Here is a 22,379-nt window from a genome sequence, read left to right on the forward strand (position 1 = left end):
GTTTAAGATAAAAATGAATAGTAAAATAACTTTTAGTTATTTGGGATGGGTACATGTATATATATATACAATAGCTTCATTATTCTAGTTGATTAATTGATACTTTAAAAATATTCACAAATTGAAGATTATAAATAAATTAAAACCTAAAATGTATTTTTATTTCTACTATTATTATCCCCCTTTGACCCAAAAAAAATATATGCTCATTTCGTAATGGCACAAGTTTTCATAAATTGGTTGAGTGTGTCGTGACTCGTGAGTAGATAAAAAATTTACAATTTTATTACAGTTTTTAATTGGTTAAGTTGGTTGAGTGGTATGTCTAAATGACAATATTGACAAAAATAATACAAAAGGATATGATTAAGTGAGTTGTGTAAGTGAAATGATGATTACACTTTCATTGTAGTTTTTAGTTAATTTTTTTGGTTGACTATTAGGTTGAGTAATGACAATATTGACAATATTGATGAATTGAGGGTGATATTAGAGATTAAAATTAATGGGGTATACCTACTAAAAATATGAATCAATATATTTTTTGTGGATAGACTAAAATGATAAAATGAATATCTTTTTTTAATTGATAAAATGAATACTAATATTAAAATGTTCAAGTTTGTTGAGATATATAATTAATTATTATAACAATTTATCTTTATAAATTCAAACAAGTTCAAGAAGAGTCGACGAGATTATTATTAATCGGATTTGAGATGAGAATGTGTAATTAACAAATATTATACTCCTGTGTGTGAACAATGAGGTCTCGGGTTCAAACCCCACTGCTCCCCCTCCCCAACTCCCCCAAATCAAAAAAAAAAAAAACAAATATTATACTCTATATAAGTTATTTTTATAATTTTTATTTATAAATTATAATGTAAGTCATATTCTATCGAAACTCGAAAGATTACAAATTAGTTTATAATAATAACATTAAAATCATATTGTTGACCAATATTATATTTTTCTAATTATATTTCCTTAATAACGTTAAATTCACATGAAATAAATAAAAAATATTATTGCACCTTCTAAATACGAGTTAAATTGTGGGAATATGTGTCGACCAAGTGATAGAGTGGTTAATGCATGTCTAAAGTCAAAAATATTATATTCAAGTGCACTCTAACATGATATTTATTTTTATTTGTTTAATTATTAATTTATTAAAAATAAAATAAAATAGTGGAAAAATATTTTGTCAATTAATTCTACTTTTATATATAGATATAGATAGAAATGTTATGCTACAACGTTATTTGAACATCACTTATGTTTAGCCATCATTAACATTATCTTGTTTGTTTTATACATTTATTTTTATTCTAATATTTCATAAACTGTTATTAAAAATACTAATTTTATAATTTACATAAAAAAATATAGTCTGATTTGTTCTTTTTATTAATTATATAAAATTAAAAAGAATTTGAACAAATCAAATTTTGATTTATATGTAATATATGTAATTTATAAAATTAATGATTTCAATAACAATTTATAAAGCATTAGAGTATCGTATAAGGTGCTTAGGTTATAGCATAACATTTCTATAATCCTATCTATACATATATATAAGCAGAGTTATTTGGCAAAAAAAATAAATTCCACCATTTTATTTTATATTTTAATAAACTAATAATTAAACAAATAAAATTAAATATCTCATGTGATTCATGTTAGAGCGCCATAGATTAGTTTAACCCACTCTGTTTTAAGTAAAACCAAATACCAAACACTGTCTAAGCCCGCCAGAACAAGGGGTTTAGGGTTTATGACAAACTGTAAACTTTAACTTTCATTTCTCTCCAAGTCTCTGTTCTTGAATTTTAGAAGTAATGGAAGAGAAAGAGCCAAAACTCTCAGAATTCGCCATCAAAATCAGCCACGAAGCAAAGCTCAAAGAGCTCCTCCGGAACTTAAACTCCATCGAATCGCAGCTCTTTACCGACGCCGCGAAAGAATTCATAAAAGTGCTCAAATCGGATGCAGGCCCTGAATTTCTGCACTCATACATTCAGACATCTTCCAAGCTCGTGGAAATATCTCAGGCGTGGGAATCTCGCAATGGAAAGCCAGGGTTTTTGCATATTTTGAATCTAGTTTCTGCAATTTTGAAGCTTTGGAAGGATAATATGGGAGGTGAGCGCGGTGGTGGTGACGCCGGACGGTGGTTGGATAAGTTCGCGCGGTCGTTGATTGAGGAGAAGATGGGGGATTTGTATAAGGAATTAAATAGCAAAGAGGCCAAGAGGCAAAATGCTGTGCTTTCTTTGCTGGCCTCGGTTGTCTTGCGCAATTCTCACTTGGCATGGGAAGTAGCGAAAGTTTTCGACTTCAAGCTCGCGGTTTTCCCGAAGCTGGCGGAAGTTAGGTTGAGGGTGAAGAAGCCCGATGAAGGGAGGAGGAAGATTCACTCCACAAGAAAAATGTTTGTCCGTTTTGCTATGTCGTTTTTGGAGGTGGGGCATCCGAGGTTGTTGAGGGGTGTTTTGCAGCAGAAGGAGATGTATTCGGGGGTATTGAGGGGGCTAGGGAATGATGATGAGGAGACTCTAGTTTATGTTCTGTCAGTTTTGCGTGATAGAGTGCTTGTTCCAGAGTCCATCGTGCCTCCGGGGCTTAGGAGTGTTCTGTTCGGAAATGTTACGTTGGAGCAGTTGATTAGTGTTTCGGGGAGGGGAGAGTTCGTGGATGCAGCAGAGTTGGCACACAATGTGTTAATGATGGTGTGCATTGATCCTGAGAATGGCTTGATGCCCGATTTAAACAGGCACCCAAATCCTCTCCGTGGGAATCCAAAGCGTCTTTTGAGTCTAATGAAGAAATTAAAGGCAACAGAAGTTGTGTACCATAAGGAACTGCTTCTGGCCATTGTGAGAGGGCGGCCTTTGTTTGGTTCTTTATACTTGGATGAGTTCCCTTATAGCATTGAAGATGTTGCATCAGATAACTGGTACGAGTTCTTAATTTCTGTTTTCCTCTATTTAGAGATTAATTGTTATTATGCTGGTATGAGCATTTCATGCACTTGAAAAGACACACACGGATATAAATGTATGTATGTACTAGGCCCTGCAATCATGTGGAATGATTGAGTTACTTGCAGGTTTCCTGCTATTTCATTGGCTGCAGACGTGGTTTCCTCAGTCAGTGTTGGACATGGCTTTGTTGATATACGTGCACCTGATAGTGAAGACGTGCAGAACATCATAAAATGCATTGGACCACGCCCTTTTAGTAGATCAATTATTACTAAGGGGTTACTTCATGCTGATTCTCTTGTGAAACATGGAACATTGAAGCTTGTAATTGAGGTCTTACAGTTGTTTGATTATTTGTTGAAAGCTTTGGACACTTCTTATTCCGACCAGCAAATGCATGGCTGGGGAGCTTTAAAGGCAGAGATTCAAAATGGTGTAAGGATGTTCCTTCCTGATCCTCAAGTTTTGTTCTCTTTGCTTTCTCCCTTAAGCAGCCACATCAAGAGCCTCGAGTCTGCTTCAAAAAGGAAAGCTGAAGCAGAAATGGTTCCAGAACATTGTGTTAATCCTAGTAAGAGGTTGAAAAGTTCAACTGCAAGTGAAGACTTGGATATTGTTATAAGTGGAGTCAACTCTTCTGGAGTAGATTTGTTTGAGGAGGGGGAAGTTGTAGCTTCAGATGGTGAGCAACAACTAGAGAATGGAGCTGATATTGATCAAAGTATTAGAGATATTTGGGGTTTAAGTCAGTTCTCCGCAAAACAGGCTAATATAAAAGATGTGGATACATTCTTTTACTCCAAGATACTTGACTCTCTCAAGATCTATTATGTAAGTTCTGGTAATTAAATTACACTGGCAGACCATAACTGTTAAAATATTGAGGATAGGAATCATATTACTAGACATCCTTTCATTTTGTAATTCATATGCATAACTTTCCTAATGCTTGATTTGATTTTTTTATTTTTTTGGCAATGTTTATAACTCTTTAGGATTCTATATTGTCTTGCAGCGAACCATGCCGATGGCCATGGAGGGATCAGTTGATTTTTTTAAACTAATACCAAATAATCCTCTGGCATTACCAATGATCCTGCAGCAGTCTTTATTACAACTGCTCAATGAACACGTCAGTCAGTTTTCTAAAAATGTGACCCCTATCACAAATCCGCCACAAATGTACAGGCATCTGCATCCATTTATTGTCTTATTAGTTGGCTCACCACTCAAACAGATAAAGGAACAAGCTTATGCCTTAGCAAAGGCAGCCATCTTAAGCACTGGCGCATTTGACAAAAATGTAAAGGAAATTTGTGCCTGGTTCTTTTTCATACCTGGCTATAATACATATAATATCCTCAGGGACCTAGATGTTCAGATCTACCAAGAGTTGTCATCAGTTATCGTTTCTTTCCTATGTGATGCTGTTTCCACAACCGGAAACAACTTATACAAGTATATGGAATCATTGAAGCATTACATCTATGATGCAGAAGGTGGTAAAGGTAATCGGTAACACTTCCCTTTTTACCATTCTTTTGCATCCTTTTTGATAAAAATGTTTTTGCTCAGCTTCTGCTTTCACATGGTTTTGGCAGATCTGTCTCCTGAAGTAAGCCCTTTTATTATATGTGTACTGGAGAAGTGTTTGCGCTTGCTCAGCTCTGAATCAGGATCCTTCACATTACCTCAGAAGTCGTTGATATCACTCTATGTTTCCAACACAATCAAGTATCTATTGGACACACAGGTATTGTAGCGTGCTGCTTAATCTTCATGTCATGTGTGCTCATGCGTTTGTTTGTACATGTATTTCCTGTCATCTTTCTGCACTCCATTGATTTTTGGTTGCAATGTGATAAACTTTTGGTAGGTGAAAGCTGAAGTATTATCGGCTTTAATTGACCGTGTATTGTCTGAGAAGCTTGAGAACAGCAATGTTGATGTCCTGGAATTCGCTGAATATCCATGTGAATGGAGGCCACTAAAGACTCTGTTGCGTTTTGCACGTGATATTTTGCATCGGCAGTGTTATGGCATATATTCCAATGTGAAGGATATTAAGCGGTCAGATAATTCTTTTGTCAAAACTCTTGCCGACATTAGAGAAGTTTTGAAAAGTGAGTATCATAGTGGACTTGTTGGATTGAGTGTAGGGTTTTCTTTCTCATTGATGTGCACAAGACGCAATGAGCTATTGCAGAATTTTCAGATAGTCTTATCTATATCAAGTAACCTGTCTGAGGTTCCTTTCTCAGTTTTGTCATCCATTTTGTTCCTGGAACCAAGTTATCTTGATGATGTTATAGAGTTATGTCCTGAAGTGTTCTTTGCTGCTCTGGATAGTGTTAAGCATTGTGAAGAAAAGGGAGAGAGTTTGTATAAAGCTGATCTTGATTCACTGGGAGCTGCTTCTTTTGAATTATACCGTTACTTAAAATCTGTCCCATTCTATGTGGTCTTTTCATCTATTGCACAAAGTTGCAGCTTGCATCTAGTTGAGCGGTCAAAACTTCAAAAATTGCTGTTGGATAAAGTTACTGGGATTGCATCTGATCATTTAATTTCTTCGTTGTGCAATGTACTCTTCTGGATTAATCACACAAGGTCATGCTACGGACTCAGATCTTTGGAGCAGCTTGAGATGCTTTGTGATATATGCTTCATACTTGCAGAGCAATTGTTAAGACAATTGTTGATTCAGAATATGGACACTGTCATTTTGGCTCATGATAATGAGCCTTTACCACTACATTGTGTGGTGGATGTGGCAGAAATCATCTATAACAATCCTGCTTTAACTGCATCACTGAATTGTTCTCTGTCAGGTGATAATGTTTTTTCAGATTCAGTCTTTGGAGAAACTTTGGAAAAACTTCTTGAGTTAGCCAAACAAGGAATTTGCAAAATGGATCTCAATGTCCTGAATTTGTTAATAACAGCTTCTGAACTATTGTTTGTGGTGCATGGTGGTAAAATATCTGCAGAAGTTGTAAATGACAGAAAGCGCATATCCCGAGCATTTAATTTGCTTAAAGAGAAGCTATTTCTTATTTTTAAGAGTAGGTTTGATGCTTGCGTCCAGTCCATGGACTTTAAACCCTTGCTTCCAACATTCTATGCTTTACACTCTTTGATTAGTTTCATATCTCCCTCTGAGCTGCTTGAATTGGTGAATTGGACGTTTTCTCAGATTGATATCAATGATGCAGCCTTGCACATGCCATCAAAAAGAAATGCTCTTTTTATTGGTTTGCACCTTGCCAGTTGCACTTTTGATTTCCTCTCAGAGCTCATGAGACAGCCATACCAAGAAAATAAACCGTATAGTTTTTCTGGTGGAACTGAGACACATTTTGATGTTCTTCTGTTCGAGAGGATCTTTTTCCAATTACTACAGATCGGATGCCATTTGAAACTGGAGATTGCTGATGCTTGTCTGCTTAAAGCGTTCAATGTCGTGAAAATGCATAAAGCTATTCATCATTCACATCTTCCTTCTGTTATGGTTTTACAAAGAGTTGTTGCAACCATTCCTGTAAATATATTCTCATATTGCTTACACAAGATTAATAGAACGAAATCTGACCTGGTGTACAATATTGTTGCAATGAGCCCCCTGCATATGTCCGTCTTTGGATCTATGTTTTCTGAAATACTGGACAAATCTTCACTTCCTAATGCCAATATAACACAAGGAACTTGTAGACACTGTTTTTCTGATGAAGAATTACTGATGGTTTTGCCAACCGTCTTCTTGTACTTAAATTTGGTTATTCCTAAATTTGGGGGACAGCTCTGCAAGGCCTTTGAAGCTATACGTTTGGTGTATGGTCGTGTACTCTTGAGTGGGTTTTCTAAGTGGAAGAGCTTCGTCTCTGGGACTATTTTTGAGATTGGATTTGATAAACTACTGATTGCATCCAAAGAAGAATATACAGATCTTTTCTCCGATAGTCTTCTTGGTAAAACAATCCTGATGGTACGGGACCACCTTATATCAGGTGAAGATGCTATGAGGGTTGATAGAAGATTGGATCTATATAATTCCATGTTCCCATCTACTGCAGACAATATAATTGACGACTTTTGTGGCGAGACTGGAGGTCGTTTGCTTAAAAAACCTTTAGATTTTGTGAACAGAGTTGTTGCAAAGATAAACTTGTGCAGGATGCTGTTGTTTACAGAGCATACTCAAATTAAAACTCAGGTGGATAATGGAAAGAAAAAGGTGGATTCTCCACAAGTTACATCTGACATGGCAACGTCAAAAATCAGGTTTCTAAAGATGTTGATTAATTCCTGGATATTGATTGTCAAGAAATTCCCGGAGAATATTGACTACATTGGAAATGTTGATGGCGAGAAACTACCATTGTTTAGATTTTTGGAAGTCTTTGTAATGAATAATGTATTGGAATTGACAGTAGATATGCATGACTATCTAATTGAGTTGGACTCTCACCCATTCATAGAGCAACTTGTAAAATCGTTTCTTCTCTATAGGTTTGGAGATCCCGTAACACTGAAGATGCTAAGAACTGCTCTCGCCTATATATCTCAATGGAAATTTTCATGTTCTTCATCTATACAGCTATTGCTTGCTCACTCCCAGTTTGCAAATTCCATTCAGGTGGCCTGTCAGTCATTTGTTTCTTCTAAGTTTGGACTTGTTTTTACTCCCATGCAGAGCATTTTAAGATTGTTTTTTGTTGGTCATGGTGGCCCAGATACTTTGGATTGCAAAAGCAATAAATTGACAGATAAGGAGACTCTTTATTTGCTTGAACTTGTTAAGTTTGTCAGAGTACTTCTACATATTTATGCGCAGCAAAGAGAACTAAATTTTGGTGAAGACACTGGTATAAATGCGCAAGAGTTGGTTCATCTTCTTCTGTTTTCATATGGGGCAACGTGTTCTGAGGTTGATTTGGAAATATATAATTTATTGTTGGATATCGAGTCCAATGATGAGTCATGTGCTGGAACTGTTGCCCGAACAGATTATCTGTGGGGTATTGCATCTTTAAAGGCGAGAAAAGATTTGGAACAGGATAAAGACATGCAGTCTGTTGAGCAAAAAAACGTGGAAATCTATGAACGTCAAAAAGTTAAGTTTAGAGAGAATATTCCGATTGACCCAAAGATATGTGCTCAAACTGTGCTCTTTTTTCCTTACAACAGAGTTGTTTATGAAGGAAATTCGCCGAAGCTCCAAAAAGCTAGTTATGCAGTTGTGCATGAGGTAATTTCCTGGCAAGTTCTCTTGCTAATTATTGCTCTCGATTTCATTAAATGCGAAAAAATGTTGGAAAAATAATGTTATTATACCCTTTTGCTCACTGGTCTCTCTTCGTACAGGGCCCTTCTACAACTGATAAGCTGCAAATATATGATCCTGTCTTCATCCTCAGATTCTCAATTCACTGTCTTTCGATGAGCTACATTGAACCTATTGAATTTGCTAGTTTAGGCTTGCTTGCTGTTACCTTTGCCAGTATATCTTCACCTGATGATGATATGAGGAAATTGGGATATGAAGCACTAGCAAAGTTCAAGAGTGCACTGGAGGTACCTAATCCTTTTCAGTGGTTGTGCTGAATGATTATTTTACTTCATATGCTGTAACTCTGGTTATTGCTGCTACATAAAAATGTAATGTTTTCCATTTATAATCTAATCTTTTACTAGGATTAAGTTGAACTTAGAAGAAAAAAACCCTTAGATTTCTCCATAAATCAAGATGCGGCTCTAAGGAGGTGTTTACTTTGAGGATTAGCCTTGATAGATAAAAAGAATAAGGCTAATCCTTTGTTTACTTAGATGGATTGAAACTTTGGGATATCCCAAGGTACTTGATTATTTCGATCATTTAAGCTAGTTTTTACTTGATTCATATCCCATTCGAAGAAATCCTACTCTTGAGGATAAAAATACTCAATCGTGCATCTTATCAATCATGCAAAGTAAACGCCCCCTAAAAGATTATCAGGCACAGTTAGACGGCCTTACAGTTTTGAAATCTCATCAAATAGGCGAGGCACCTCAAAGGCACTTTCATAAAGGTGTGGAGGCCTTCTGACTAACTTTTCCTGATCTACTGTTCTCTATATCCATCAAGCATAATTTTTTATTATTATTATTTTTATTTTTTTCTTGAGAAAATTTTATTCTAGCTTTTACACTGTTTGACAGTTGAACATATTGTATGCAGAAATGTCAAAAGAAGAAGGAAGTGGTACGGCTTCGTCTTCTACTAACATATTTGCAAAATGGAATAGAAGAGCCATGGCAAAGGATTCCATCTGTCATTGCTGTATTCGCTGCAGAGGCTTCTGTGATACTGTTGGACCCATCCAATAATAATTATTCTACCATAAGCAAGCATCTCAGTAATTCCCCTAGTGTGAATATGAAGGTATGGCGCTCATGGTTCACTTTTTCACTATCCTATGTTTTACTTTTGAATAGCTAAGCTTTTAACACTAACTTATTGTTATGAAATGCCAGGCCATACCGTTATTCAGGAATTTTTTCTGGAGTACCTCAATCACTTTTAAAGCAGACAGAGTATGGATGCTTCGATTGTTGTGTGCAGGGCTGAATACAGAAGATGATGCTCAAACATACATCAGAAACTCCATTTTCGAGACCCTCCTTAGTTTTTATTCTTCTCCTCTTTCAGATAACGAGTCGAAGGAACTTATAATTCAGGTTTGATTGGTTGCATTATCTTAATTGTGTGGTGTGGCTTTACTTAGCGTGAAACATATCTCTTTTACATTATATTGTCTAAATATTTTGATGTCACTGTCATATCTCCTATTATAGCCTCTGGAGTTCTGCTTTTCATTCTTTACATGTTTTGTCTCTATTAGATGCTAATGCCAATGCTTTCTTGAAACTGCAAATATAAGATTAATAATTCCAAACATCAGCTTGTGTGTGTCTTTGGATGCCTGTCCAAGAAAAAGAATTAGCAGCTTTACTGTTTTTCTTGTTCATTATCTTAGGCTGCAGGCATTCCTTAGGAAGTTAGGTTATTTATTCAATTAGCAAATTACTTAGTACTCTTGATTCTAGAATTGCAAATGGAATGGAATTTCTACGACACTTGATGGTAAGTTTACATTTACTAATGAATCTAAGCAATGATAAATGACTTACATTGGGTGGGTGAAGCTTCTTGTCTTTTAACTTATTGCATACACATGCACTCTGGCATAACTGAGAAATTTTATGTATAAACAGCTGTGCTTTTTATTGTGCTTATCATGCAGTCAATCAAAAACTTGCCCCGGTACGTAGAAAATTGTCTATTCTCACGCTTTAACTACCATCCGCCAGAAATTCAATACTATACATTTTGCTTCTATAAGAATCATAAGATAAAGGGTTAGTTGGTTTAAAATACACGAGCTTTGCCTGGATTTTGGTTTTGCGCACGACTAACAAATCTTGCTCCCAAATGCACAGATTTTACATTATTTGCAATTTTCTCCTGATTTCATTTTCCCGAGAAATTGAAGCTGGCTTGGAAAATAGTTGTATGACTTGAAAAATGTTAAATAACATTGTATGTTGCATAAAACAAAACTACGCCGTTTGTTATGTGGGGCGATGTGTCAGCACTGGAAATTCCGGCTGCCAAGTCAGCTTTAATTCATTGGAAATTAAAATTAGGAGAAATTTACAATGCAACAAATTTAGAAGTTGTGTGCTAAAACCAATTAATTCTAAAACAAATGTACTGACTGCTTTTGAAAAATATTACCTCTTGAGCCTTTTTTTAATGTGACGGAATACTGAGGTTTGTTAGTTTCCCTGATTAGCTACTCCTCACTGAAGAGTTAAATTCAATTGAATGATGTCTGCTGCAGGTAGTAAAGAAGGCTGTACTATTACATAAAGCAGTCTGGTTTTTAGTTGAACACTGTGGTGTCATTTCATGGTTGTCATCTATTCTTTTATTTATCTATGGGAGTGGATTTGAAGAGCAGCAAAAATTTGTTCTCACACAACTGCCAATAATATTGGAGGTATCTATTCTTTTTTTTCATCGTTTTACATGCCCTTTCGTGAAGACTTGGTTTCTCTTGTTTGCTACACTCATATCGTTTTCTTCTATTGCCAAATTATCTTGATGCTACGATTGAACTTATTAATGATGTTATAACACTAGTTTTCATATTTTCCATTGGAAGAAAGGTGATTGATATTAATATTCAATGAAATCTTGGCAAGGCTTCCCATGATATGAAATATATAGTAGACTGAAAGAAAAATCTGAAGAGATCTGATGCACATCCATGCATTCGAGGACTTTACCTCCATTTTAGCTGGTGAAAGGGGTGGATTATGGAAAACATCCCCCAAACGCTCGTCCTCGGTTGCTGATTATTGTCAAAGTATAGATTAAATCATCACTAGTCCTCTCTTTATGTTTGTTTAACTCCACAGTCCTCTCTGAAAATGGTTTTGAATGAACTCTTGAAAGTAATAGACATAATGGTATATTTGTGGAAAGATTCTTATGGTTTCAATTCTAGTAGATGGATATCAGATATGTATAATGAGATGTTTTACATCAACTATTTCTTATTATGAGGTTTTTGTCATTATCATGAGGTACTGGTTGCAACTGATTATCTTGAGTATGGAAGGATATTAACATGCATGTACTTCTGATATTGTAAGGTTGGGGTATTCTAAAGATATTTTTTTAGAGGAAGAAGGATTTGGTTAGGGAGAGTGAAGATCTTGACATTTTGCTGTTGTGTGCTTTCACTTTCACTACTGCTGATAAAAGCATTATTGCCAGTAGGAAATTACTATATCTCTGACTGTTTTTTCCTGTTTCATTTTGAAAAATAGGTTGTGAATTGTATTACATCACCAAGAAATATTGTCGAGTGGCTGCAAAAACATGCTATGGAGCAGCTTTCGGAACTTTCATTGCATTTGTACAAAATCCTTGTTAGTGGTGTCGAACTTATTAAATATCAGAGCAGCATTTGTGTCTCAATTTTGCAAATATTGGCATTAGTGCTGAAGATATCACAGAAAAGGAAGATATATCAACCCCATTTTACATTGTCAGACGAGGGTTTATTTCAACTCTACGAGGCTGTTGAAGCATGCTCGAAATTGGTTTGCTATCCTATCATGGGTTTGGGTCTCAAAGCTGTTCTCATGAGTACTCCTCCAGTCACCATCCTGCAAATGGTACCTCTCCTCTCTTATGTGTGTTTATCAAGTTTCTTATAGTTAGGTTCTAAACCTCCTGTTCCACAGGTGTAGTGGAGTTCCCCTTTCCCACGATAACTCCATGTTTCTAATTGCACGTAAAGATATGAATGGCTCTATATGTTATGTCATGTATTTCTAACCTAATTTCCTAAAGCATACACCATTAGTTAAGACGATGATGTCAACCATCATTCATCCCCTCAATAATATTACAAAGCATGTACTAACTGGAAACTGCATAATTATAACTGACCTCTCATTTCTTTTTTTCCTTCTTTTTCCCCTTCCCTTCTTATGTAAAGTCAATTCTCGTCCATTACCAAAGCAAGTGTTGTGAGAAACATTTTGTTATTTGACCATCTTTACACATGGTCTGTTGCAGTCCACAATTTTCATGCTGCTAATGAGAATCTGATCTTGGGCTCAGAGAGATGTCGCTCAAGCATTTTATTTACATTAAATTTCATTCTCACATATATATATATATATATATATATATGTGTGTGTGTATATATGTATATCTATCAGGATCAGGAGAAGCTGTTTAAGTTCTTGAGATGGGCAGTTACCACTGCTCTCCAGTCAAAGTCGGAAGAATTGGTTATTCCTGAAGATTCGGATCATCATATGACAGCAGTATCAGGGAAGAGACAACCTGAAGAATCCCTTGAATCAAAACTTTTACGCTGGTTAACTGCCTCAGTGATCCTTGGAAAGATTACTTTGAATTCAAGAAAACTTGACAATGACAGTCTCTTGGAAAGATCTAGCCTCCATGCTTTCCAGTCTTGGTTAGGATGCCCTGAGAAAGAGTTCGGAGAAACTGTGAAATACAGTGGTGAAGAAATATTAGCTGCAGCAATAATTTACCTGTTAAAGCAGCTGAACTTCAGCCACCAATTTCTTCCATCATCTGTTTCTGCACTGTGTCTCCTACTCCTTTCCGACTCCCCCGCAGGTTTTGTTCCATTTCATGCTTTAGTTAAATACTATTGTCTCTTAATATGTTGGTGAAATGGTTCCTTGCAACGACCTTAAATTTTATATTGCTAGCTTCTATCTTTGATGACTCTCCTTTTAATTGTCTACATTGTCTTATGTAGGGTTAAAGAGTTTGGTTGGATTTCAAACTTGTTTGCCATCGCTTTGTTCAAAGATACACTGGCCAGTCGAAGCGAATCCTGCCTGGAGATGGTAAGATACTTGATCCTTTTAATTTCAAGTCATAGTGCCATTATTGTTAACTCTTTCACCATAAACAGTTACTTTAATCACTAGGAACAAATTTCTGTATCCTACCTATTTAAGAAACGGGTTGCGAGTTTTTGGTGTTTATGTTCATCCTTGGGCTTGAACAGGTCATATCACCAGGCATGGAGAGATCTAACGACGGAAGTGAGCGAGTTGAAGAGAGTGGAGGAAATCCATGCTTGTGAGAGGCTTCTGGTAGTGGCTTCTAATGTTCTCATAGAGAAATCTGGATGTAGCCATTTTTTCGATCTTAATGATGTGGACAAGTTGCATGTACATGAATGGGAGACAAGTTTTATCCATTCCGAATAAAAATTGTTTAGCTTTCAATTTCAATCTAATTTGCTTTGTTTTGAGCTGCAAATGGGTGAAACCAAATCATATGCATAAAAATGTAGCATCTTCTTCTTGCTGTGTTTTCTTTCGAGTGATGATGCTTGATTTCGATTTCGATTTCTTTCAGACATCAATGGCTGTGACAGGACCATCATCTCTGCTCTGCAGAAATTTACTACATTCGAAGCTGTATTTTGCAACAAATTAATAGCATTTCATCTAATGCATGCTGTGTGATATTATAATATGACGTAAAAAGTCCCCAAAACAACTTTGGAAGCATTTGAAAATGTAGAAGGGCCATAATCTATCTATTAGTATTATAAAAAGCGAGCAGTCTTATGAAATTTTATTATACATATAACATTCCTACTTATTTTATTTGTGTTGATTGATATACTTATAAAAAAAATTGTATCTAACTTCTTTAAAGTATGATAAAATTTATCAATTTTTATCATAAAAATAACTTATACCAATTTATATGTATTATGTGGGTGATATGATATGTGTACTAAGTACTATTGCATTTAGATTTTGGAATTGCACAGAACTCTTGTCATGTGTAGGAATATCTTGCACATCTTTCTTATCACCTTTTCTCTTACCTTTTTTCCCCCATTTTTTTGGGGAATTGTGGGACGGAGCATTTAATTCAACTTTACAAAAAATAAAGCTTTAAAATTGAGTAGCCACAAAATTGAATGTTGCTGTTCCTCAAAGTTCAAATTTTTATCATTATAACCATTCCATAATCATATGCAGAATTAATTCCCAGCCGCATGCCTATTTATATTAATGCTCCCATCGAAGCAAGAGGTAATTAATTAGCATCACTAACTCCAAATTAATGAGGAATAATTATCCCCCCTAAAAAAAAAAAAGGTATGATTACCAAGAACATATAGTTAAAATAATCAATTTAAAACAGGAGTTGCTTAAATTTTTCTTTTTTGAAACGTTATGTGTTTGCATATTCGAGTTAGAGAGAATGTGATGTCAACTAGAAGTAGTGTAGTATAGTAGTGGTAGATATAGATAGAAGCAAAACTAAGTCTCAGATTTCAAGCAAACTTTTTGCAATCTATGTATATCTATATCTACATCTATATCTACTCACCTTTTTAAATGAATTTCCTCTTCACATTAATTAATCACCATCCAGCAGCATAGATTTATTGAAAAAAAAAGAAAAGGAAAGGAAAAAGAGTCGTCTCAATTTCTTACCTCTGAATCAACTCAAACTCTCATCATCCTACCAATCTCTCTCTCTGCCACTCTACTTAGTTATCTGCAATTTCCAAAGCCTAGGCCCTATACTCCTTACTCCTCAATCCCTAATCTGCCCCTACCTCCACCCCTCTTTCATTCCCAATGCTAGGGCCATTTCTGTCATTCCATGCATGCCTCAGCCGCTACCCTCCATGTTTTCAGAGATGTTTCTGCACCAAAAACTATACGCATGCAAACCTCCATATCTCTCTCTCTTTGTAGTATCTTGTGTGTGTGTTTTTAATTTTCTCCTTGTTTGACTCTTTGTTTATCTCTTTCTTTGTATATATACGCCATATGATTGGTTGATTTATAGGGCTACTTGTCTACTTCCCCTTTTCCATCCCTATAAAATGGGCACTGCAGATCATATTCTCTTCATCAAAGATCTCTCTTTTCCCCAAAAAACACACACACACCCTTACCCTTGTTGATAACAATGGAGGGTGGCGATCAAAATCCTGCAAATGGAGGGTCTCGATGGAACCCAACGAAAGAGCAAATAAACATGCTTGAGAGCTTGTACAGGCAGGGTTTGAGAACTCCAACTGCTGACCAGATTCAGCACATCACTGCAAGGCTCAGAGATTATGGGCACATCGAGGGCAAAAACGTCTTTTACTGGTTCCAGAATCATAAGGCCAGGCAAAGGCAGAAGCAGAAACAGGAGACTTTTGCTTTCTACAATCGCTTTCTTCATTCACCTCCTCCACTTTTCCCTCCACCTCCTCCTTTTCATAATGGTATATGTCTTTTCACATTCTGTTAGTAGCTTCTGCATATTTATAACTGTTGCATTACTTCACAAGTGAAAAAAAAAGTGGAGTAACTTTTCTTCTTTCTTGCTGTTTGGGAAAAAGAATGGATTTTTTGTCACATGCTAAATATATTTCTACCTCAAAATTAAAAAAAATAAAAAATTGAATCTTCACATTTGTGCAATTCTTACAGTATGTTGATGCTTATATTTTGCAGTGATTTGCAGCCCATGCTACATTCCTCCACCAAAGAAGGTACAACTCCCCACAGCATTAGGTAGTGTGAAGAGGTGTAGAACAATCCCACAAAGCATTGATTCAAGCCACCTCACATTAACTCAAAGGTACAACACTACCGAATCAAGGGAGCATCTAAACAGCAGCAGCCATGATCAAGAAACACTGGATTTATTCCCAATTCACCCCACCGGAATTCTGCAGTCAACAAGTAATCATGATCAGAAGAACCCTAGTTTTTGTGCCGATAAGCTATCAACTTCCTCTGATGATCATCCCTTCTTTGATTTCTTTCGTGGGAATTGAAGTGATCGGTTCATTCGCATTGGTTTTTTTTTTCTTGTCAAAGTAGAATTTTAGATAGGATAGTTCTAATTAAAGTCTCTTGGAAAAATGTGGTCTTTATCACTGAATTCTAGGGGTTTTCAAGGGATGACTGACAGAATCTGTTGATTGTGGGTTGAATTTTCTTTTTTTAATCAAGATTTTTCGGTTTTGGACTATTTTCTTTTTGTGGGTTTTGAAGTTTTCTTGCTGTTTTTGGGATGTTGAGACAACTGACACATGACATTGCTTCTCTCTTTTGGCCATCGACAAAAATGCTGTTTGTGTTCAAAGTGTGTGTGAGAGAGAGATAGAGAGAGTATACTTTAATTTTTCTTTCTCGTCTTTGCCTGTATTTATTTCATTTTAACGTTTTATCCGGCATTGAAAACTTGATGTCATAAATAGTTAATAATTTACTAATAATTGTTCACCTTAGACGAAAATAAGGAATAATTATTTGTTATAAATAGAATTGCAGCCAAACGATTACTAGTAGTATAAATTTAATATGGTACATTATAGGTGATTTTTTGATAAATAAAGAGTGTTTGTAAAATTAAAATATAAAAAGAGTGATTTTTTGATAAATAAAAGATGCTTGTAAGGTTAAAACATAAATATAGAATGCAGCATTATATCCTAGAAAAAATGTAGTATACTCTTTATAAACGTCAAATAAAATAATTATTCTAGTATAATCTTTGTACACACGTGGAACAATAAGTTCTTGAATATAAATTGGGCTTTAATTCGACTCCAAAATTTGATCGAGCCGCTGTAATGTAAGCATGTTTCGGCCACTTTTTGCACCGGAACATGTACCCATCAAACATTACTACCAATTTCCTGAAAATGATAATGCCTTAGCAAAATGACCAGATCTGATATTAACTTATTTGACCAAAAAAATAACTAAAGAGAAGGGGGAACTGGACAAATATCTAGAAACAATGTAACAAACTAGCCTGTGACTTTTTCATCATGCCATTGCCAGATGCAGATATAAATATATCTCCAGCTATTGCATATTGTACTAGTATACAATTCACTTCGACTGGCCACAGATTCTGCAGTCCAAATGTCTCAATAAATAGTCCAGTTTCTCCAAAAGCTATTATATTTCAGTCAATTACAAAATATCTTCCAAAGAATTTGGATAGAAGTCAATAGCCACTCCATCCAACCGTCCTGTTTGTAGTGTAACCGGTTTCAGTAGATTGCATGTCTCGCCGAGGAGGAGGAGGTTGTTGAGGAGCTTCCCTCGGTTTGGCCGGGTCGACAAAAATTACCCAACCATCAAGGAACTTGGCATTCATTCCCTCCCTTGCCTTCTCAGCTTCTTCCACAGTATCATAAGTTACAAAACCGAACCCCCTTGATTTCCCAGAGCCTCTGTCAATGATAATTTTTGCTGCAAGATTAACACAAGAATTTGAAAGACTAAATCAACAGGATAGAAGATTAATTTATATCCAAGACAGGCAGTGTGCCTAAGAATAAGGTGTGAGCTGTTTACCCTCACGAAGATTTCCAAAAGGTGCAAATGCCTTGTATAGGTTATCATCAGTTGTCGTTCTTGAAAGACCTGTTTCATGAGAATTAAAGAACCGAAGGTCAATGTAAACATAATCTTCAGAGACACAAACTGTTGAAACCAAGACCTCCTTTTTCTGAGAAACCTCATGTGTCAAGTATGTCAGTATTCAAAATATGTTCTTCAAAGGTGAATCATTAGTAGTAGGCGATAACAAGAACATTAAATGTCTCAACTATGACATTCAAAGTACTTCATTCAAGCTATATGATTTAGGGATTCTAAAAGCTACTTGTGTTAAGCTCTAAAAAGAAAAAAATAGCTCCTAGTCCTTCATGCAATACTCACATCCCAAAAGGCGTGAGAGCAAATACTGACCAGTAAATTTGAGTTCTATTTATACAACAGTTTTGGGTGATATCTACTGACAAGGTCATGGTAAGATTACTTCTGGGATCCATCGAGATAAAACTGTTTCAATTTAGTCATTTTAAAAAAAGATTGATCTAAAACATTTTCTTTCAACATCCCATTCTTTCACACATTCCAAAATTAAAAAATACTACTCCCTACGTCTCATTACAAATGTCTCATTCTTTTTTGGCAACATATTCTCTCTACACCTAATATTTAAATAATTTCCATCAATCCACGTTATCTACTTATTACACATTTCTTAATCTCGGTGTCCAAAAATAATGGGACATTTATAATAGGACGGAGGGAGTATAAGTTTTGCTCTCTCATTCATATGAGAGATACAACAACAATGGACTTATAGTTGGGGGTTATGTCATATCATAACGAGTGAGATATGCCATGTTGGTTAGATTAAATGCACCAATACAGCAGTGTTGGACATGAAGAAGTCGATAGTAACACATATATGTACATTTCACTTAGTTTCAGGAAGCCTCACAGAGGGAATTATGTATCTTTATAGATCAAACATAAAAGCGCTTGTGCATCCATATAAGTACATAAATATATCTACTAGTCACTTTAACATTTGAAGATCTCCAATTATCAGTATTCAAATATCTTCATCCATTTGAAGATCTCCAATTATCAGTATTCAAATATCTTCATTCACTATGTGATCGGCGATTGCAATCACATTTCCAGTATTTGCATATAATTTGTGATATGGCAAAAATAAGAAGGATAACACTCGGCAAGGTTATAACATACTTCGATTCAAATACACAAATCCATTGCCATTGACATTAGACGAAGATTTGACACGAATTGAGAAACAAAATAGAATCAAACGAAACAGCAGTGATAGAACTGAAAAACGCGTATTACAATTAAAAGAAAATGAAGAGGCATACCGCTGATGAAGAGCTTAGGAGAGGTGAGCGTCGGAAGCGTGGAACTGAAGCGAATCGAACAGAACTGCGAGCGTATATTGAGCGACGGCGTGGATGATCCGTTAAAAACGCGACGGAAAGCTGAAGCGAAGGCCATAAGGTTTTGAATTTCTTAGAAATGGGAAACCGTGTACAAGGTTAGAGTGGGAAGAGATATTAAACCCTAGCAAAACCCCTGTTCTGTTGAGCTGGTTCAGTAAGAATGAGAATTGAGGAATTAAAAAGAGTATTCTAGACGCGCAATTTATTGTATGCGGTTAACCGCATGCTATGCGACTGGTTCCCCCGACCCGTTTATGGACCCGGCCCGACCCAAACCACACCCAAACCACAGAAATATAAAAGGCATTTTTCAAATAAATTTCATTTCCTTCGGCAGCCCGTGCTGGAAAATTAGGGGTCGATTTGGGGAAGAGAAATTCCGCCAGAGAAAAAGGGGTAGCACTCGCTGGATTCAGGGGGGACCTGCAAATAAAGGAGGGGCGACGTTATTGGGGAAAGCGTTGCCGATAGAGGCAGCGGCGCTGTGCTCAGCGGCTGCAGGTGGTAGAGAGCAGCTGTGGCGATTCAGCCAAAGAGAGAGGAGATATTGGGTCGACGTCGGTGCCCCGAGAGGCGGTGGCCTTGCCGGAGGAAGCTGTGGTGGCGGCGGATTTTGAAGGAGAGAGGGGATTTGTGTTTTGATTTTGGATTTGGCGAAAAATTAAGGGAAAGGAAAATTTGAAGGGGATTGCGTGGATTGTTGATAAGATTGAGGACGAGTAATTTAGTCACCCAAGAGATTTATTAATTTTGTCAAGTAGTAATTATTGTTGAAATATAAAGTAACTATTAAGATGAAAAAAAGTAATGCTTTAAAATAATTGCATTTGTTCACAATAATTATTACTTTTATGAATAAGAATTTGTACTTTTATTTATTTGATGAAGTAAATATTATCATAATAAAAAGTATTAATTATTAATATGCATAAATGTAATATTTTAAAATTATTACATTTGTTCACAATAATTATTACTTTTATGGATGGGGATTTGTATTTTTATTTATTTGATGAAGTAAATATTATATTATAATAAAAGGTAATTATTGATATGAACAAATGTAATTTTTTAAAATTTTGTTTTATTAAATTAAATTTAAAATTTCTTACTATTTTGTATTTTTTTAATTAGTAATATGAAAAGTACCACTTATTTTCAATGAAAGTAAACATTACGTAGAAAATGTAATACTTATAATGTATGAAAATAGTCATTTATCTGATATTCTAAACTCAATCAATCAAGTGTTTAGGGTTTAGTTTTAAGGGTTTAAGGTTTAGTATTTAGTGTTTAGGGTTTAGAAAATATAATATTTTATATTAATTGAAATTATATCATTATATTAATATGAATATACATGTGTGCCAACAAATGTATATCTTATACTGATTGAAAGTAAATATTTGTATTATGAAATGTAAAATTGATTTTTTAAAATTAAATTTCAAATTTCTTAGTATTTTGCACTTTTTAATTAATAATAGGAAAAGTAATACTTAGTTTTAATGAAAGTAAAAATTACGTCTAGTAAATGTAATACTTATATTGAATGAAAGTAAATACTTATATTAACCTAAGTTTACATTAGTGCTAACAAATGCATATTCTATACTTATATTAGCATAAGCGCACAAATGTATATCTTATGCTTATTAAAAGTAAATAGTCCTATCAGGGTTCAAGATTTAGTTTTCAAGGTTTAGGATTTAGTTTTCAAGGTTTAGGATTTAGTTTATATAATACTTCATATTGAATGAAGGTAAATACTTATATTAACATAAGTATACATTTGTGCTAATAAATATATATTTTATACTTATTAAAAGTAACTATAATCTTAATAAAAAAATAATTATTTATATAAAGAAATGTAATATTTCAAAATTATTTTTTTTTAACAAAGATTGTTAATTTTACTCACGAAGACTTATAGTTTTAATTATTTGGTTAAGTAATTATAGTTGTAAGAAAAAATAACCATTGACATGAGCAAATATAACATTAAAAAGAATGAAAAAATAAAAAAAAATTAAAAAGTGTTGAAAATAAAAAATTAAATAAAAAAGTAAAGAAGCTAACAAAAACAAAAGAAAAAAAAAACGAAAAAGACAAAAAAAAATTGAAATAAAAAATAAAAGAAAAAATATAAACTGAAAATAAGCAAAAATGAAGAAGCAAAAAAAAGGAACAAAAAAAGAAGCAAAATAAAGAAAAAGTGGGAGAAGGGTTTCGAACAATACTTAACATTTGAGACAAAAAGGGTGCTCAAGCTCAACCACTACGCCACACAATATATTTGATTTTATTTAGCAATATATCTAATATAAATGCAAAAACTGTGCGTCAACCACCGCCGCATGGTATGCGGCCATGCGGCGGTCGCACACAAGACTGACTCTTCTAGACGAGGTGGACTTACGTGAGCGCCCCTTTAAGCCTGCGCGTACATGGTGAGCGCGGGTCTAGGTCGGGTCGGATCCCAGACCCGGATCCAACATATATTTAGGGTCATATAAATTTCATTTATTTTAGTGAATTTTTTTGATTTTTTTTGCTTTAGTTTCTTTCTTTTAAGCCCAACTCGGTGGCAAAGCTGGCTCCCGGCAAGGCTGTCCTCAGCAGCACTGCCCTCTGGCAAGGGCTCCCAGCAAGGCTGTCCTCGGTAGCACTGTACTCTGGCAGAGCTGGTAGCGCGGCACTCTGGCAGAGCTGTCTCTTTTTTCTGTAGTTTCTTTCTTTTTTCTATAGTTTCTTTGTTTAAATACTTGTGTTCCTAGAATTGTGGCCAAACGATTACTAGTAATTTTATTTATTTTTATTTATGGTTCTCATTTAAATATTTAATTATCAATTTTTAGTTAATCGTAGAATTTATTTTCATATAAAAATACATAATTTAATGCTAGTACACATGTGAGGAAAAAAAATGTTTATATAGATGTTCCCGTCTCAAGACAACGAGATTTGTCACATTTTCTCGACAATTAGTAGTGGGCTTATT

General features: G+C 35.1%; 3 protein-coding genes across 4 annotated transcripts; 2 read left to right on the forward strand and 1 right to left on the reverse strand.

The window, feature by feature from the left end:
- The first annotated feature begins 1,751 nt into the window (after positions 1 to 1,751).
- On the forward strand, positions 1,752 to 13,860 carry LOC131014835 (uncharacterized). Its single transcript, XM_057942949.1, has 13 exons — positions 1,752 to 2,965; positions 3,119 to 3,824; positions 4,009 to 4,501; positions 4,595 to 4,746; positions 4,870 to 8,241; positions 8,358 to 8,567; positions 9,211 to 9,414; positions 9,507 to 9,710; positions 10,877 to 11,035; positions 11,871 to 12,221; positions 12,774 to 13,203; positions 13,349 to 13,439; positions 13,604 to 13,860. Exons 1-13 carry the CDS (start codon positions 1,848 to 1,850, stop codon positions 13,806 to 13,808), a joined length of 7,695 nt encoding a protein of 2,564 aa, XP_057798932.1. The 5' UTR covers positions 1,752 to 1,847; the 3' UTR covers positions 13,809 to 13,860.
- A 1,117-nt stretch (positions 13,861 to 14,977) lies between these two features.
- LOC131014836 (WUSCHEL-related homeobox 2-like) lies at positions 14,978 to 16,602 on the forward strand. 2 transcript variants are annotated; one of them, XM_057942950.1, is made up of 2 exons: positions 14,978 to 15,847; positions 16,080 to 16,602. In XM_057942950.1, exons 1-2 carry the CDS (start codon positions 15,544 to 15,546, stop codon positions 16,403 to 16,405), a joined length of 630 nt encoding a protein of 209 aa, XP_057798933.1. In that variant the 5' UTR covers positions 14,978 to 15,543; the 3' UTR covers positions 16,406 to 16,602. The 2 variants fall into 2 exon arrangements, with proteins under 2 accessions (XP_057798933.1, XP_057798934.1); XM_057942951.1 differs by having other exon boundaries at positions 15,500 to 15,847; positions 16,090 to 16,270.
- A 766-nt stretch (positions 16,603 to 17,368) lies between these two features.
- LOC131014837 (organelle RRM domain-containing protein 2, mitochondrial-like) lies at positions 17,369 to 20,427 on the reverse strand. Its single transcript, XM_057942952.1, has 3 exons — positions 19,295 to 20,427; positions 17,943 to 18,011; positions 17,369 to 17,837 (listed from the first exon to the last, which is right to left on the reverse strand). The coding sequence occupies exons 1-3, from the start codon at positions 19,428 to 19,430 to the stop codon at positions 17,590 to 17,592; spliced, it is 453 nt and encodes a 150-aa protein (XP_057798935.1). The 5' UTR covers positions 19,431 to 20,427; the 3' UTR covers positions 17,369 to 17,589.
- Positions 20,428 to 22,379: the final 1,952 nt, after the last annotated feature.

The sequence above is a fragment of the Salvia miltiorrhiza genome, chromosome 3 (assembly GCF_028751815.1).
Source record: "Salvia miltiorrhiza cultivar Shanhuang (shh) chromosome 3, IMPLAD_Smil_shh, whole genome shotgun sequence".
Classification (NCBI taxonomy): Eukaryota; Viridiplantae; Streptophyta; class Magnoliopsida; order Lamiales; family Lamiaceae; genus Salvia; species Salvia miltiorrhiza.

Coding starts and splice junctions, on each gene's coding strand:
- LOC131014835 (XM_057942949.1), top strand. CDS start 1,848: ATGGAAGAGAAAGAGCCAAAACTCTCAGAATTCGCCATCAAAATCAGC. Junction 4,502..4,594: donor TGATGCAGAAGGTGGTAAAG/GTAATCGGTAAC, acceptor TGGTTTTGGCAG/ATCTGTCTCCTGAAGTAAGC. Junction 8,242..8,357: donor GTTATGCAGTTGTGCATGAG/GTAATTTCCTGG, acceptor CTCTTCGTACAG/GGCCCTTCTACAACTGATAA.
- LOC131014836 (XM_057942950.1), top strand. CDS start 15,544: ATGGAGGGTGGCGATCAAAATCCTGCAAATGGAGGGTCTCGATGGAAC. Junction 15,848..16,079: donor ACCTCCTCCTTTTCATAATG/GTATATGTCTTT, acceptor TATATTTTGCAG/TGATTTGCAGCCCATGCTAC.
- LOC131014837 (XM_057942952.1), bottom strand. CDS start 19,430: ATGGCCTTCGCTTCAGCTTTCCGTCGCGTTTTTAACGGATCATCCACG. Junction 18,012..19,294: donor TCCTAAGCTCTTCATCAGCG/GTATGCCTCTTC, acceptor CTCATGAAACAG/GTCTTTCAAGAACGACAACT. Junction 17,838..17,942: donor TTTTGGAAATCTTCGTGAGG/GTAAACAGCTCA, acceptor TTAATCTTGCAG/CAAAAATTATCATTGACAGA.